Source organism: Paroedura picta, chromosome 4, assembly GCF_049243985.1.
Source record: "Paroedura picta isolate Pp20150507F chromosome 4, Ppicta_v3.0, whole genome shotgun sequence".
In the NCBI taxonomy this organism is placed as follows: Eukaryota; Metazoa; Chordata; class Lepidosauria; order Squamata; family Gekkonidae; genus Paroedura; species Paroedura picta.
Genome location: NC_135372.1, coordinates 141321594 through 141338922, shown reverse-complemented (window position 1 = coordinate 141338922; position 17329 = coordinate 141321594). Strand labels below are relative to the sequence as shown.

At 49.0% G+C, this 17329-nt stretch overlaps 1 protein-coding gene across 3 annotated transcripts in view; it reads right to left on the bottom strand.

Moving 5' to 3' along the window:
• Positions 1–6171: 6171 nt before the first annotated feature.
• ZNF512B (zinc finger protein 512B) overlaps positions 6172–17329 on the bottom strand; it is a 52716-nt gene continuing 41558 nt past the window's right edge. For all 3 annotated transcript variants that reach the window (XM_077335896.1, XM_077335897.1, XM_077335895.1), the window contains 3 exons: positions 16396–16458; positions 9864–9962; positions 6172–6528 (listed from right to left, as the gene is read on the bottom strand). In XM_077335896.1, the coding sequence (XP_077192011.1) occupies positions 6235–6528; positions 9864–9962; positions 16396–16458 (456 nt within the window). In that variant the 3' untranslated portion in view covers positions 6172–6234. The remainder of the gene's footprint in view (positions 6529–9863; positions 9963–16395; positions 16459–17329) is intronic.

Here is a 17329-nt window from a genome sequence, read left to right as displayed (position 1 = left end):
CAGCCCTGGAACCCGTGAATAGGGAAATGCAAAATACTCTGTAGCTGCCCAGAAACAGCACGAAAAGAAGAAAAGGGACAGCTTTCAGAAGGTTCCTTGCCTGGTTGCCTGGAGGCAACTGCCGTTCGCCACAGGCGATCAGGAGAATGAGAGATGTTGCAAGCCTCTGGTATTTGTGAAATCGATGCCTTTGCAAAACTAGGATTTCTGAAAACCCGAGAAAGCACAGAACAGCAGCTCGGGATGGGCCATGAAGATCAAGCGTTGGAAGCCAGCAAAGATAAATGACGAAGAAGAGGAGCAGAATGGGTTTTTATACCCCGCTCTTCACTACCCGAAGGAGTCTCAAAGCGGCTTACAATCGCCTTCCCTTTCCTCTCCCCACACCAGATGCTTCATGAGGTAGAAGGGGCTGAGAGAGCTCTAACAGGGCTGCTCGGTGAGAGCAGTGCTATCAGGGCTGTGACTAGCCCAAGGTCACCCAGCTGGCTGCATGTGGAGGAGCAGTGGGGAATCAAACCCGGTTTGCCAGATTAGAAGCCGCCTCCCTTAACCGCTGCACCTAGCTGATGCAAAATTATTGGCTGCGGGGCACACGCAAAGCTCTGAATGCATCCAAAGGAACTTGGTGGATCATGGCCGGCAAAAAACCACAACTTACACCATGTGTGTGTGTGTGTGTGTGTGTGTGTGTGTGTGTGGGGATGTCCTAGGCAGCAAATTTGCTCTAGGCAGCAAATTATCAGTTATTTTACCACCTGATCTTTGGAAGTGGAGATGGCAGGGATCAAACCTGGCATTGTTGCATGCCAAGCGGATAATTTACCACTGAGCCACGGCCCCACCCCTAGTGCATTTTGGGCCCCAGAGTGCCTTCCCCTTCCCTGGTTCCATCTTCAGTAAAAGTGCCAACGGATTTGCTTTACCCATACAATTTGCATCCTCTAGAGCAGGGGTAGTCAACCTGTGGTCCTCCAGATGTCCATGGACTACAATTCTCATGAGCCCCTGCCAGCGGTTGCTGGCAGGGGCTCATGGGAATTGTAGTCCATGGACATCTGGAGGACCACAGGTTGACTACCCCTGCTCTAAACTAAGTGCTAGGAATGGGCACGAACCCAAAAATTGTAGTTCTGTCTGGGGCGGCCCCTGACCTGAATCTCAAACCAAACTGAGCTGGAATTTTCTGGAACCGAAATGGCCTGTTCAGAACGCCCTTCATGCCGGATGGTTAGACATTACAGCCCACTGCTCTTAACCACGACACCAAGCTACCCCCACCCCCCATTCCCTGCCTCTTGCTGGGAGACCTGGTGACCTTAAAGCCAGTCTATTCATTCTGCTACCTCCTCCTAGAGCAAGGAGGCTTCCTCTCGAGCAAGAGGGGGTCAAGACAGCCCCCAAATAACATTTCACAAAATTACACAGGCAAACTATTAACGGCCACCTAAAAATGTGCCAGACAGTGATCAATTTTCAGTGTACCCTCTGCAGGGAATTCAGGTTCACCACCATGTCATGGTGCCACAGTCCCTCTCTCCAACTTGTCGCAGCACCTCTTTGGCAAATCGCAAAATCATAAAAACTCCATCGCCTGACGCAGTCTATCTGACAGGCTTGCATCCCACCGACTGCTCTCCGATGGCCAAAAGAAGAGTTGGCTTTTATACCCCGCTTTTCTCTCCTTCCCGTCCTCTCCCCACAACAGGCACCCTGCGAGGGAGGTGAAGCTGCGAGGGTTCTGACAGAACTGCTCTCTGAGAACAGCTCTAAGAGAACAACTCTAAGAGAACAGGCTGCAAAAGTGCTTGCGTGGATGCATGACCGGGACTTCACCCCCAGATCTGCAACAGCAGTGGTTCCTCAAACTTTGAAACAATCTGCCTTTTCCTGAAGAGTAAATTTAACCTATCTTCCTTGGGAAGCCTGACATCATGGCAGAAATGGGCAGGCTTTTAAAAAATAACTCGCCTGCCAAGATCTATTAGCAGTAGCAGATGTACAGGCTTCCCCTGAGACCCCAACCTGACAAGCGGTAATTTGACCCTCCCCTGAAATCCCCCTATTAACGCATCTCACAAGAGAGGTTTTCTTTCCTGTCGCGGCTAGTAGAACTCGGACTACAGATCGGCCACGATGGAGAAGGGTGCCCAAGCCGGTACGGTAAAGCGCCGGCCGCTGAATTAATTTTAAAGGTGATTTTTGTTTCCTTCCTAAAATTTAAAGTCTTTTTCATGAGAAGGGACGGGCGGAATCCCTCGGCCCTGTTATTCATCGCGGAGATTATCCCCTTCATAATTATCCCCTCCACGTGCTTGGAAAATTAAAATATTTATTCCACAAAGGCACCTGGGACTAGTTTTCCAAAGATTGCCGTGTTAGTCCCGGCAGAAAAGGTAAGTCTGAAACCGGTATTATCTTAGGGCAGCCTTCCCCAACTTTTTTAACTCTTGAGAAACCCCTGAAACATTCTTCAGGCTTCCAGAAACGTCAGAAGTAGCATGATTGTGCAGAATAGGGTTGGGGAGCAGAACGTTCTGGCAGGGGCTCATGGGAATTGGAGTCCATGGACATCTGGAGAACCACCCTGGGCCATAGGCCCTTAATAGCACTACAACTCCCAGAATTCCCCGGGGGGGGGGAAGCCAAGCATTAAATAACTTTAAATTTTTAAAGATCTAGAGCAGGGGTAGTCAAACTGCGGCTCTCCTGATGTCCATGGACTACAATTCCCAGGAGCCCCTGCCAGCATTCGCTGGCAGGGGGCTCCTGGGAATTGTAGTCCATGGACATCTGGAGGGCCGCAGTTTGACTACCCCTGATCTAGAGGCCTCCGGCTCACCTCCTACCTGAGGTTTGTTGTTAGCAAGCCAGCATAATTCCTAGAAACTTTCCTCCATCAAGGAGTGAGATTCTTTCCATGCAGTTCAAAAGTTCGGTCCCACCGTTGTACATCACCACAAAGTAGCTAAGCAACTACGACCAAGAGTGCCTTCGCACCACGCAAAAATCGTCCACAGGACCCACAATATCTGTGCTCTGCTTGACAATCACCACCAAGCTAAATGTGCAATCCAGCCTCTCCCCCGCAAATCGTGGGACACTGCATGCGACAGCAATCATTTGCAACCGCGTGTTCCTCTGCAGAGAACACAATCTGCACAAAACACAACGACTGGATTGCTAGAGAGGTGGAGGGCCAGGAAAAGAAGCGGAAGAAATACGGCACGGGGTTCTTTTGTGGTTGAAGGATTGCTTTTTAATTCCCTGATGGAAAATTTGGATTCTGGGGGGCACTGAAGAAGAAGAAGAGTTGGTTCTTATATGCCGCTTTTCTCTTCCCAAAGGAGTCTCAAAGGGGCTTACAGTCGCCTTCCCATTCCTCTCCCCACAAGACACCCTGTGGGGTGGGTGAGGCTGAGAGAGCCCTAATATTCCTGCCCGGTCAGAACAGTTTTATCAGTGCTGTGGCGAGCCCAAGGCCACCCAGCTGGTTGCATGTGGGGGAGCAGGGAATCAAACCCGGCTCGCCAGATTAGAAGTCCGCACTCCTAACCACTACACCAAACTGGCTCTCAAAAACGATAGAAAACGATTCTATCCACCCCCCCCCCTTTGGGATGAGTGAAATGTTTTTACAAAGGTTTTAGTTGCTTCAAATGTACGGCATGAAAAATTTCACGTGAGAATTTGTAGCTCTCTCTCGGGTGACTGGTATATTTCCAAGTTTGCTTGCAGAAAACGGAAAGCATTTCTATTTTCCAGTTCCATAAATATGCCAATGGGTACAGATTTATTTATTTATCTGATTGATGATTTTGTACCGCCCCTCTCAGCAACCGCCATGTAGGGTGGGGAACATTAAAAATGTTAACTATGTTCTAAGTCAGGGGTAGTCAAACTGCGGCCTTCCAGATGTCCATGGACCACAATTCCCAGAAGCCCCTGCCAGCGAATGCTGGCAGGGGCTCCTGGGAATTGTGGTCCATGGACATCTGGAGGGCCGCAGTTTGACTACCCCTGTTCTAAGTGATGAACGTTATGACATAAAGCATAAAATACGTTTGAGATTCTCACGTGCTGAATACATTTCAGGGTGGCTTTTGTTGTTGTTGTTGTTTGCAAAACTTCTGCTACCTTCCCATCCTCTCCATGGTTAAAAAATTTCCAGAAATTCTACATCTCTAGATAGTGCAATATCTGACAATGAAAGGATGCAGCTTTACCTCAACGGCACACCTGTGCACACCCTACAATAAAGGAACTTGAATCATCTCAAGGCTCAAGGGGGTGGCAGGTGACAGTGGATGGGCAATAGTGTTGTGAGTGTCCTGCATAGTGCAGGGGGTTGGACTAGATGACCCAGGAGGTCCCTTCCAACTCTAGGATTCTAGGATTCTATCTAACTAAGCCATGGCTTTCCTTGCTTTGTGGGATTGCAACCTGATTCAAGTGCTGTGTTTGCCCTGCACCATAGTATCATTCTGTACAGGTTTTGTTTACCACGCAGAGAAAGTGCTGCAGTATCATACGCCAATCAGGCTAAAAAAAACCTTGGAGGCGAGATTATTAGTCGATGGACTTTCCTCCTGACATCTCATTTTTTAAAATCACCACTGCAAAACTATCCTGCGATGTCTACCCGTGAGGATGCCAGGGAGACGGAAAGCCAATGGAGTGCAGGGAGAGACGAGGGGCGTTGCTGGGAGCAAGCTGGACCCTTTTCTTGGTCTCTTGTCTGGAAAACAGGCTGGACCAAATGATCTATTTGCATATGTGTCTACCCCTTCCCTTTGCCGAAAGGACAAACAGGGAGGAGTACTACCGTGCTTGAGAATCCCTGCAGGCAAACTAAAACGGTACGGACCAGACTCTGGCGAACCGTCTTTGCGAAAGATTACTCTGACGTTACAACAAGATCGGAAGGAGTTCTGGGAAACCATGGGGCCTGTTCTCTTGGGACAATCTCACACAAATGTCAGGAAATTAGCCATATTCTGGCAACTAATTCTATTTGCCTTTTGAGGGGTGAACATAAAGACCACGGTGCACAGACGGATGGTGGGCATTAGAGGTGCAGAGTGAACGCAGGCGCCAGAAGAGCACACCCCAAAATAAACCCTGCGACCAAGACTAACGGAGATGTGCTTCTATAAAAATCAACCCGGATTCCTGAATAGAACCTGCTGAGTCACTTTATCTTACTATGTCCTCAAGCTGCCTGGAACCCGCTAATTATTTCCTTTCAGGGTTTTCTTAAGTGCTTCTGTGGTTTCCACAGTTTAAAAGAAAAATTGCATTTCCTGTTGGGGAAAAAAGACAAAACAAAACAAAAACCCTGAGCAGAGCTGCTTCCCAAACACCTCTTCTAACAAGCCCTCCCCGGGTATTCGCTTCCTGAAACGAAAATTTCGTTTCCTGAATGGGGAACCACTTCTTTCGCATCTAGAGACAACCCTTGAAACAGGGGTAGTCAACCTGTGGTCCTCCAGATGTCCATGGGCTACAATTCCCATGAGCCCCTGGCAGGGGCTCATGGGAATTGTAGTCCATGGACATCTGGAGGACCACAGGTTGACTACCCCTGCCTTAAAAGACAGATGAGCTTCCAAACGGGTCCAAAGTTTTAAAAACGAAAAAAAAAAAAATTAAAAGACGAACGATCTCGGAATTAAGCACACAAAAATGTCTCCTATCGAGGTTATAAAAGAAAATGGGGGTTTTACCACCACCACCACCACCACCACCATCACCACCACCACCACCACCACGACAATAGAGTTCATTCCTAGACTTCCCACCGGATCTATTCCTGATGGAAAAGCAGTCCACAAATTAAAAGAGAACAAAGAGCTTACACCTGGCCTCCTATATTGCACTTTTGCTCTCCCGTCACCTCTCTTTTGGCGCTGGCCGCTCCAGCCTGACTCGAGCCGCGATCATCTTGCACATCCGGGGACCTCGCACGCGATCCCCGGACCCCCGCGGGTGCGACTGTATATACAATCCGTTGAGGGGAGAGGCGATTTCGACAGAGGGACTGGATAATCCGTCCTCTGTGTGTGTGTTTTCTTTTCCTCGTCCAGTGTGAAACAAACGTCGATTATTAAATCTTAAAGTGGCTTTTCTGTTGGGGAAAAAAAAAAAAAGGGACGAAAAGTGGGCGGAGGGTGAACCAGGAGCGACCCTCCTCCGATACCCTGGGCTGTAAACGAATAATCCAAGAGTCATTCCTTATTTCTCGGGCATCTTGCTGGCTCCCCCCTTCTTGCTGTGGGGGGGCTTGCTGCTGGACTCTCTCCCGTCGGGGTTGTAGTCTGCCACCTGCCACGACCCTGTCATTTTCTTGTGGTTAGTCTTTTCTGTTGTGCTCTCCGTGGCGTTGGAGGTTGCTTCCGGGGGTCTTTCCTTTGGCTTTCGGCCTCTTTTCTTCCCGTCCATGTTTCTCTTTTGCTCGTCGCTGTCGGGAACGGTCTCTTCTTTGCTCTTTTTTTTCGGGAGAGTGTCTGTAGATGTTCGGAACCAGTTCTGCATTCCAAGAGGAAGGGGGGGGGATGGAAAGAGATATCTGAGTTAGTTAATTCTGAGAGTGGTGACTATACAGGTCGCGGGCATGAAAAACAGCAGGAGTCCAATTGCCGTAATCTGGCTTGGAATGGTTCTCCAGGGAGAATGAACTGAGAAACTTTAGAACCGGATTTTCCATGCATCTAGAAAAACGCACCCTTGCACACAGAAAACTAGATATCAGGGAGGAAGTCTGTTCTGGAAGACTATTTTTCTTTGTGGAGAAAGTAGCCATAGGGCAATGTTTAAACATGGGCCCTTGCTTACCTCTTGCTTTCCTCTTTAGAGCCAGTTTGGTGTAGTGGTTAGGAGTGCAGACTTCTAATCCTTCTAATCTAGCATGCCAGGTTCGATTCTGCACTCCCCCACATGCAGCCAGCTGGGTGACCTTGGGCTCGCTACGGCACTGATAAAACTGTTCTGATCGAGCAGCGATATCAGGGCTCTCTCAGCCTCACCCACCCCACAGGGGGTCTGTTGTGGGGAGAGGAATGGGAAGGCGACTGTAAGCCGCTTTGAGCCTCCTTCGGGTAGGGAAAAGTGGCATATAAAAACCAACTCTTCTTCTTCTAAATGTTGTCCTATGGACACACAAATGTGCCAACATTAGGGGAAGACCTTGACCTCTGTGTCCAGTTTGTCGCTCCTGCAGGGAGGGCGCTGCATGAAACGGCATCCAATGTACAGAGGAGGCATGTGCAAAATTGTTTTTTAAAAACTGTCCAATTTCCAATTCAGCCTGAATCAATTCGGGCCAAATCGGAAGCACCCAAAGCACCCTCCCCTGGCTTGGATTCAGCTGAAAATATTTGACCAAATCCAAATCAATTTGGCATTATTAAAGTCAATGGGAAATTTTCCCTTTCCATCTATTCCGTAGTCTGGGGGTTTGAAGAAGAGCCAACGAATTTGCAGCATAGCTGCAGGATCCACTCCTTAAAAGAACTTCCAAGTTTCAAAAAGACTGGATCAGGTGGTTCAATTCTACGGGCAGCCAAAAAAGATGTCCCCATCTGACTTCTGCTGTTTCCAATGGTGAGACAAGAACTGGGAATCTTTCCCCTCCTTATCATTGAAAACAATGGAGATCAGAAGGGGGCACAGTCTTTGGGTGCCCGCAGAATTGGGCCTCCTGGTCCAATCTTTTTGAAACTTGGAGGTTCTTTTGGGGAGAGGCTCCCACAGCTATGCTGCTAATTTGGTGGCTCTATCTCAAAACCCCACCCCACCCCCAGAGCATAGAACAGACGGAAAAGGAAAATTTTGGTCCCTTAAAATCGCCCAACCTCCACACCGCTGAATTGTGTACCGAATCGCGGCTTGGCAATTCAGCCAAGGTTGATTCAGGCCGTTTAACTAAAGGGGAAGGTCAATTTGGACCGGATTAGTCCAAAAAAGTGTCCGAACCAACATTGAATCGGGTTCTTTTCAGACTCTCTGAACTGAACATGCCTAGAAGAGAGCTTCAACTCTCAAAAGCTCAGGTGCTTCTGAACTGGTGCTTCTGAACTGGAACCGGGCCGAGAGAAACAGGATGCTGGACTAGATGGACCACTGGTCTAATCCAGCAGGTTCTTCTAATCCAGCCCCTGGACGTCTGACACTGTACACTACTGAAACAATTTTATGACACGATCCATTAGGACAGGGGTAGTCAAACTGCGGCCCTCCAGATGTCCATGGATTACAATTCCCAGGAGCCCCTGCCAGCGAATGCTGGCAGGGGCTCCTGGGAATTGTAGTCCATGGACATCTGGAGGGCCGCAGTTTGACTACCCCTGCGTTAGGATATTTCGGAAGGGATGTCAACTTCCCCTATAATCACGTATCCTGGATTTGACCAAATTCTATCTAGCAGAGCTTCTGTTTTTAGGAGTTCACCAGATGCCTCCAAAAACACAATTCCCAGGAGCATGGGAGCATTCACTGGCAGGGGCTCATGGGAATTGTCATCCCTGGACATCTGGAGGGCCACAGTTTGCCAAACCTCTGCTCTACTCCCTGTCGCCTTTTGAGGGTTCGGAGTTAGGCACCATCTCCTCCTGCTTCCGGCACCACCCGCACTGGGAAAGACCTCTGTGTGAGATCTGGAAAGGCATGCACATAAGAGATGGATAACCTTTGGAAGGCAGCGTCCTGGGAGGGGCAGGCCAAAAATAAAACAAATCGAATAAATAAACAAACTTCTCTCTCAGGCCTGCAGCTCCATCAGGCATCCCCACCAGGGGATTTCCCTTGATCCGTTGCATATGCCCCCTTTGAGCAATGCTTAGGAAGAGCACAGGATATTATTATTATTATTATTATTATTATTATTATTATTATTATTAGGGATAGGGATTTATTGCCCACTACTCTCGGCAAAAGAGCCTCTTGTGGCGCAGAGTGGTTAGGCAGCAGACATGCAGTCTGAAAGCTCTGCCCATGAGGCTGGGGGTTCGATCCCAGCAGCCAGCTCAAGGTCGACTCAGCCTTCCATCCTTCCGAGGTCGGTAAAATGAGTACCCAGCTTGCTGGGGGGTAAACGGTCATGACTGGGGAAGGCACTGGCAAACCACCCCGTATTGAGTCTGCCATGAAAACGCTGGAGGGCATCACCCCAAGGGTCAGACATGACCCGGTGCTTGCACAGGGGATACCATTACCTTTACTCTCGGCAAAGCTGGCTCGTGGCAGGTTACAAGGTAAAAAGACAAATACAATCCCCTAAAATCCCCTTAAAACCAATAATTAAAACTACCACCTACCAACCACCGTGTCAACCAAGCCCCCATCTACCCCCGACTGAGGACCGGGGAAAGATTGACCACCACAGATGGAACGTGGTGGAATGGGGGGTTGATGGGGGGTTGATCTGCCGTCGTGTTCTTGATGGTTTTATATTGTTAACTGTTAAAGGTATCCCCTGTGCAAGCACCGAGTCATGTCTGACCCTTGGGGTGACGCCCTCCAGCGTTTTCATGGCAGACTCAATACGGGGTGGTTTGCCAATGCCTTCCCCAGTCATTACCGTTTTACCCCCCAGCAAGCTGGGTGCTCATTTTACCGACCTCGGAAGGATGGAAGGCTGAGTCAACCTTGAGCCGGCTGCTGGGATTGAACTCCCAGCCTCATGGGCAAAGCTTTCAGACGGCTGCCTTACCACTCTGCGCCACAAGAGGCTCTTTGTTAACTGTTAGGGGATTGTATTTTACTTAGATTTATCTTGTAACCCGCCATGAGCCGGCTTTGCCAAGAGTGGCAGGCAATAAATTCAAATTTTAAAAAATAAAAGAAGGCATAAACCCGGCACTTACCTCCGAGTGCGTCTTGATGATGTGATACTTGACTCCGCTCTCCGAGCTAAACTCCTTCTCACACAAAATACACCTGTATTTCCCCACGGAGTGGTCCCCCTGCAAGGCAAACACCCGTCCGGTGAGCTCCTGTTTCAGCTCTGGAAAGTCAAGCGCTGATCAACACAGGCGACAGAAGAGAGAGGAAATGGTTCTTGGGTGGGCCCTGGGCTGAGGGGTCGTGCCTAGCGTGAGTCACCCCAAAACACACCGGGATGGAAAATCTGCTAATTATTATTATTATTGCAGTGAAAACAAAGCCACAGGGAACTCGTGTTTATCGAAACCTGTGAGACAAAGAATACGTCACATGAGGTTTTTATACTTTTAACCTCACAGGGCTGCCTTGGAGGCCTGGACTGAGGCAATAATGCCGCTCCTTCAGAGCCGTCTCCAGGTCTACTCCAAAATCTCCAGGCCAGCCCTGGAGCCCCAGTCTCATGCCTCTGAAGGCGCAGGGCCACCTGACCAGGCTTCATCCCCAAAGCCGGTACTAAACAGAGATTGTCTCTAAACAGCCCTCTCCACCTGGCACCTGCTTGTACCAAGCTATTAGAAATAAAAGTTAAAGGGACCCTTAATTTTAATAAAAATGTAATTTCTTAACACATCTGAACGTCTATAAACTGTTCCCCCTGTTCCACTGTAGGTAAAAGATCGCATAGCAAACAGTATTTTTTGGTGTAGCGGTTAACATGGCAAGCTGGGTTTCATTTCCCGCTCCATACCACCTGCAGCCAGCTGGGTGACCTTGGGCTCCTCACAGCCCTGATAGAGCTGTTCTCACAGAGGAATAATAATAATAATATCAGGGCTCTCTCAGCCTTACCTCCCTCACAGGGTGTCTGTTGTGGGGAGAGGAAAGGGAAGGCGACTGTAAGCCCCTTTGAGACTCCTTCAGGCAGGGAAAAGCGGCATACAAGAACCAACTCTTCTTCTTCTTCAGTAATCTCAGGGCTCTCTCAGCCTCACCCACCTCACAGGGTGTCTGTTGTGGGGAGAGGAAAGGGAAGGCGACTGCAAGCCGCTTTGAGACTCCTTCGGGTAGGGAAAAGCAGAGTATGAAAACCAACTTTTCTTCTTAATACAGAGAAGGGAGAGAGATCAGATCTGGGTCTCCAATAGGGAACTAAAGCCAAATTCCAATGACTCTATGATCAATTGGAAAGTTGTAATCATTCCTCAATGCACAGGCAGTAGAAGGAATTTCTGGACCCTTCTCCAAATAAGAAACTGGCTTGTCCTTCTAACTATCATTGAATAATTCTGGATCTAAGTGTGTAGCCGTGTTGGTCCAAAGCAGCACAATTTGGCTACCCTGCTTTAAATAAAACTTGGTTGGTCTTTAAAGGTGCCCCAAGGATTCAAGCTTTGTTATTAACTCTGTTGGCAGACCTGGAGTGTAACACAGCGTTCGATGAGTGGCAATCTATAGCTGCTGCAATTAAACTTTGCTTGGTTTTTAATGAATATTGAATTGCAATAACTTTTTGTTATGTGGCTGCCTTTTTCTGGTCTATTGGCTTTAGGATCCAGAGGGGACACCTTTTGATGAAGGAATCATGTCACTGAATATACTGACTCAGGGGTAATCAACCTGTGGTCCTCCAGATGTCCATGGACTACAATTCCCATGAGCCCCTGCCAGCTTTTGCTGGCAGGGGCTCATGGGAATTGTAGTCCATGGACATCTGGAGGACCACAGGTTGACTACCCCTGCACACAGAATGAAATTGGAGCCCTTAGGCAGCTTTAGGACTGACAAAGTTTCATTCCGGGTATCAGCTTCTTTCTGCGTGCGCACTTCCTCAGCTACGCATGTATGCGCACGGAAGCTTATCCCCAGAACTAAACCTTGCCACTCTCAAAGTTTCCACTGGAGTCTAACTTTGTCCTGCTGCTCCATTCCTACACGGCGACCCACCTGAAAGATAGATAGGCAGGTATATTCTTACGCACATGGATCAAGATCTCAGTGAGAAAGGACACCAGCAGGTCAGAGGGAAGACCAGGCTCAAAACTATAAACAGCAAGATTCTCTGCCCTATCGGGGAACATTTTTGGGAGAGGGGCATCATTTGGGCATGGAACTGGGGTCACTATGGGCGGGAGGGGGCTGTGAGTTTCCTGCATTCTCCAGGGGGTTGGACTAGATGACCCTGGGGGTCCCTTCCAGTCCTATAAAGCCCAGAGGTACGTGCTATGGGATGCCAGCTAGTATCAATGTGTTTCCCTCTTTTCCCGGAGTGAGCCTTGAAGCACAATGCCATGTCTTTTCATCAAGATCAAGAATCCAAATTGTATACGATGGAAGAAGAAGAGTTGGTTCATATACGCCACTTTTCTCTACCAGAAGCTGTCTCAAAGCGGCTTACAGTCGCCTTCCCTTCCCTTTAATCAATCTAGGAGGCTCATTCCATGTTTGTACACTCAAGAAAATCGGAAGGAATAGAGAGGCCAGCATATCAGGTGCTCAGAACGCACACTGAAAGCTTTTGTCTTGACTAAATCAGCTTTATTCATAGCTTGTACCTTGTAAAACCTCAGTGTTCTTTGAACAACAACGGGACTTGTTTCTCTACTGTAGGCCAACACAGCTACATGCCCGACATTATCCCCGTTTTGAAAAGTTCTCCCGTGGACACACAAGCCCATGGAAGTCTGAAGTCGTCCAGGCCCGAAATTATTACATGCTCTCTCGATGGGGGTCGATTAGACTAGGCGTTCACCTAATCAGCCATCTGCAGACGTGTACGATCTTTCTTTTGAGTCTGGTGGTATCGATGTTCCATCTGCCGTAACAATTTCTCACTGGGTGGCTAGGTTTGTGTGCGCGTGTGTGGGAGGAAGGGAGAGAGAGAGAGAGCCTGGTGATATGAGCTACGACAGTCAGTAGTATATTGGCATATGTATCAAGATATATTGAGAGAGTTCCATGTTTTTGCATAGGCCCATCTAAATCGTTCCAAAATATCAATGCTGCATATTAAGTACAAGGGCTGGCTAATTAGAAATAGAGAGAGCTGGAAGGGACCCAAGGGCCCCTCTGATTCTGTTCACAACGCTGTAAATCTACTGGAACCGTCTCCCTGTACTCTCCCTGTGATCACAGAATCACCGAATCACTGAATCATAGAGTTGGAAGGGGCCATACAGGCCATAGCATCATAGAATCATAGAGTTGGAAGGGGCCATACAGGCCATAGAATCATAGAATCACAGAATCATGGAAGGGGCCACACAGGCCATCTAGTCCAACCCCCTGCTCAACGCAGGATCAGCCCAAAGCATCCTAAAGCAGTGGTCTGCAACCTTCCTAAAGCTGCGGACCGACGGTGGTGGGGAGGGCGATTGTGCGGCCGCTCATGCCGTGCATGGGCAGTCGCGCATGCGCATTTGTGCCATGCACGGCCACAACACGCATGTGTGGCACTTCCACGCATGCACAAAATTGCTGTGCATGCGCGTTTGCGGCCGCGCATGGCACCAACGCACATGCGCGGACCTGCTTCCCTCTCCCCCCTCCCACAAAACGAAGCTTGCCAGGCCATAAGCTAATCGGCCGCTTTTGCAGCTGATTTGCTTGCGGCCTGGGAAGTTTCTTACTGCGGATCAGCACCGGGCTGTGGCCCGGTGGTTGGGGACCACCGTCCTCAAGCATCCAAGAAAAGTGTGTATCCAACCTTTGCTTGAAGACTGCCAGTGAGGGGGGGCTTACCACCTCCTTAGGCAGCCTATTCCACTGCTGAACTACTCGGACTGTGAACATTGTTTTACTGATATCTCGCCTATATTGTTGTACTTGTAACTTGCACTTGTTATTGATCCCTGCTCTATAACGTGGTGCTTGCCCTGAGCTCCTGCAAACTATAACTGCTCATATGCAAACCACAGAGACAGGTGAGCTATTGCCCTCTGCTTATGACCTATTCAGGTGCGGTGTGTGTTGCACATGAAACTGTCATAAAAGTGCCCCTGGACTCTAAATTTAGTCAGATGTTACGGTGCCCTGAGGAGGAACGTTTAGAAGAAGAAGGGTTGGTTCTTATAGGCTGCTTTTCACTGCCCAAAGCAGCTTACAGTCGCCTTTCTTCTCCCTAGAACAGCTTGGTGTAGTGGTCAGGAGTGTGGACTACTAATCCGGTGAGCCGGGTTTGATTCCCTGCTCCCCCACATGCAGCCAGCTGGATGACCATGAGCTCCCCACAGCCCCGAGAAAGCTGTTCTGACCGAGCAGGAATCTCAGGGCTCTCTCAGCCTCCCCTCCCTCACAGGGTGTCTGTTGTGGGGAGAGGAAAAGGAAGGCGATTGGAAGCCCCTTTGAGACTCCTTCAGGTAGAGATAAGCGGCATATAAGAACCAACTCTTCTTCTTCTTCAGTAATCTCAGGGCTCTCTCAGCCTCCCCTCCCTCACAGGGTGTCTGTTGTGGGGAGAGGAAAAGGAAGGCGATTGGAAGCCCCTTTGAGACTCCTTCAGGTAGAGATAAGCGGCATATAAGAACCAACTCTTCTTCTTCTTCAGTAATCTCAGGGCTCTCTCAGCCTCACCCACCTCACAGGGTGTCTGTTGTGGGGAGAGGAAAGGGAAGGTGTCTGGAAGCCCCTTTGAGACTCCTTCAGGTAGAGATAAGCGGCATATAAGAACCAATTCTTCTCTTCTTTGTCTTCGTCTTCCCAGCCACCTTGTAGCACCAGTGGCGTTTCTTTCAGAACCCATGCAATAAAGGATTGCGTTTACCTGCCGGAGGGGGAGGCGGCAAAGGTCCGTTCTGCTAATGGATGTACCAAGCCTGGATCCTGCCAATGCCCCATGCCCCTGCCCCTAATGGCAGCAAGGCACCTGAAAGCTATCCTGGAAGCTATGCAAGCTCATAAGAGAAAATTCATTCCTTAAGGTGTTTTGTGACCTTGACGGTCAAATTATCTTTTTTTTTGGGTGCTATTTGTTTTTTCAATTGCTACTCACTCACTAAATGTTTCTATCAGGGGTCCCCAACGTGGTGCCCGTGGGCACCAGGGGACCCACCAAGAATTTTCAGAATGAGGGCAGGGCCAGGTGGGACTTCTGACCAGCTATCCCGACAGCAAAAGGACCGTCTCAATCTTGGACTGAAAATAAGCTGTCTCCACCTCCTGCAGCCTGCATTTTGTGGCTGCGCCCACCATGCTGTCTCTGCATCCCAAAATCTATTTTTGCATTAAATATTGACAGGGAGACTGCCCAGCCCAGCCTGTGTTGGAGGCGAGTGGAGACTTTCCTTTAATTTACGGTCGTCGGATCAATACCGGCTGTCTGTAATTTCTTTTCTTGGCTGTTCAGGCAGCTAATTAAAACACCAGATTCCTGCCACGGGTGACACTGGGAAATTAAAAAAACAGGCCCCCGGCTCTTCTTTGATCAACCCCGAGAGAGTGCCGCAATAGATGCTCCATCGATGAGTCCGTGATGGACGGGAGAAATTGGTGGGTTGGTGACTCAATCGGCAGTGCAGTTCGGAAGCAAGAGGGTTTTTGCGGGATGAGGACGCCTCGGTCGGAAGCGGCCGGACTAACAAACCGGACGCTCCCTGGCCCATTTGAAAATGCAGCAATGGCTCCCAGTCCCAGCAGATCTCAAAATGTAATAATAATAATAATAATAATAATAATAATAATAATAATAATAATAATAATAATAATAATAATGATGATGATGATGATGATGATGATGATGATGATGATGATGATGATGATGATGATGATGATGATGATGATGATGATGATAATAATAATAATTTTATTTATATCCCGCTGTTCCAGTGCCCAGGGAGGGTTACAGCCTTAAAAGGATATACAGGGTCCATCAAGAGGTCAACCAGCGGGGCCAGAATTCCAGAAGCCCTCCCACTGTTGGCTCCCCAAACACCAAGCAGAGGCTTCCTGCCCCAGATATAAGAACAGAAGAGAAGCCATGTTGGATCAGGCCAATGGCCCATCCAGTCCAATCCTCTGTGTCACACTTCATTGCTGCCGATACAGAGTGTTCTCCCTAGGCCAGTGGTTCTCAACCTTCCTGATGCTACGACCCTTTAATACAGTTTCTCCTGTTATCGTGACCCCCAACCATAAAATTACGCAAGGGTTCTTTCACAGAAATTAAACCAAAACTGACCAAGGGCGTGAAGATCCAGGATTGTATATAGATTGGTTTTTTTCCGGGGTTTCTCAGTTCAGTTCTGCCTCTTGTCCCACCATGCTGATCTCGCTCTTTTCCGCTGCTCCAGACAGAATAACGCTCTATCTCAATCTACCCCGCAAGGCTGTTGTGTAGATGCCGCCCCTCCCCCCTCCTGGCCAAGCTGCTTGCCCTGCCACGACCCCTGTGAAAGAGTCATTCAACCCTCAAAGGGGCCCCTACCCCCAAATTGAGAACCGCTGCTCTAGGCCTTGTGGCTAATAGCTCAAGAGGACTCACCAAGTAAAAGAAGAAACAAACAAACACCAGACTCTTACCTTGTTGCAGTTTGCAAAGTGGGCCTTCAAGCCAGAGACACTGGAATAGATGGCAGCGCAGCACTAAGAAGGGAAACAGAAAGGCCGATGATGAAGGAGAGTTGCTTTTTATACCCTGCTTCTCATTAGCCAAAGGAGACTCAAAGCGGCTTACGATTGCCTTCCCTTCCTCTCCCCTGTGAGGTGGGTGAGGCTGAGAGAGCCCTGGCTCTACTGCTCTTTGAGAACAGCATGATCAGGACAATGACTGGCTCGAGGTCACCCAGCTGGCTGCTTGAAGAGGAGCTGGAAAGCAGACCTGGTTCAGGGATCTCTCAGCCTCACCTCCCTAACAGGGGGTCTGCTGTGGAGAGAGCAAGAAGAAGAAAAAGAGGGTTCTTATATGCCACTTTTCTCTACCCGAAGGAGTCTCAAAGCGGTTTACAGTCGCCTTCCCTTTCCTCTCCCCACAACAGACACCCTGTGAGGTGGGTGAGGCTGAGAGAGCCCTGATATTACTGAAGAAGAAGAAGAGTTGGTTCTTATATGCCACTTTTCTCTACCCGAAGGAGTCTCAAAGCGGCTTGCAGTCGCCTTCCCTTTCCTCTCCCCACAACAGACACCCTGTGAGGGAGGGGAGGCTGAGAGAGCCCTGATATTCCTGAAGAAGAAGAAGAGTTGGTTCTTATATGCCACTTTTCTCTACCCGAAGGAGTCTCAAAGCGGTTTACAGTCGCCTTCCCTTTCCTCTCCCCACAACAGACACCCTGTGAGGTGGGTGAGGCTGAGAGAGCCCTGATATTACTGAAGAAGAAGAAGAGTTGGTTCTTATATGCCACTTTTCTCTACCCGAAGGAGTCTCAAAGCGGCTTGCAGTCGCCTTCCCTTTCCTCTCCCCACAACAGACACCCTGTGAGGGAGGGGAGGCTGAGAGAGCCCTGATATTCCTGAAGAA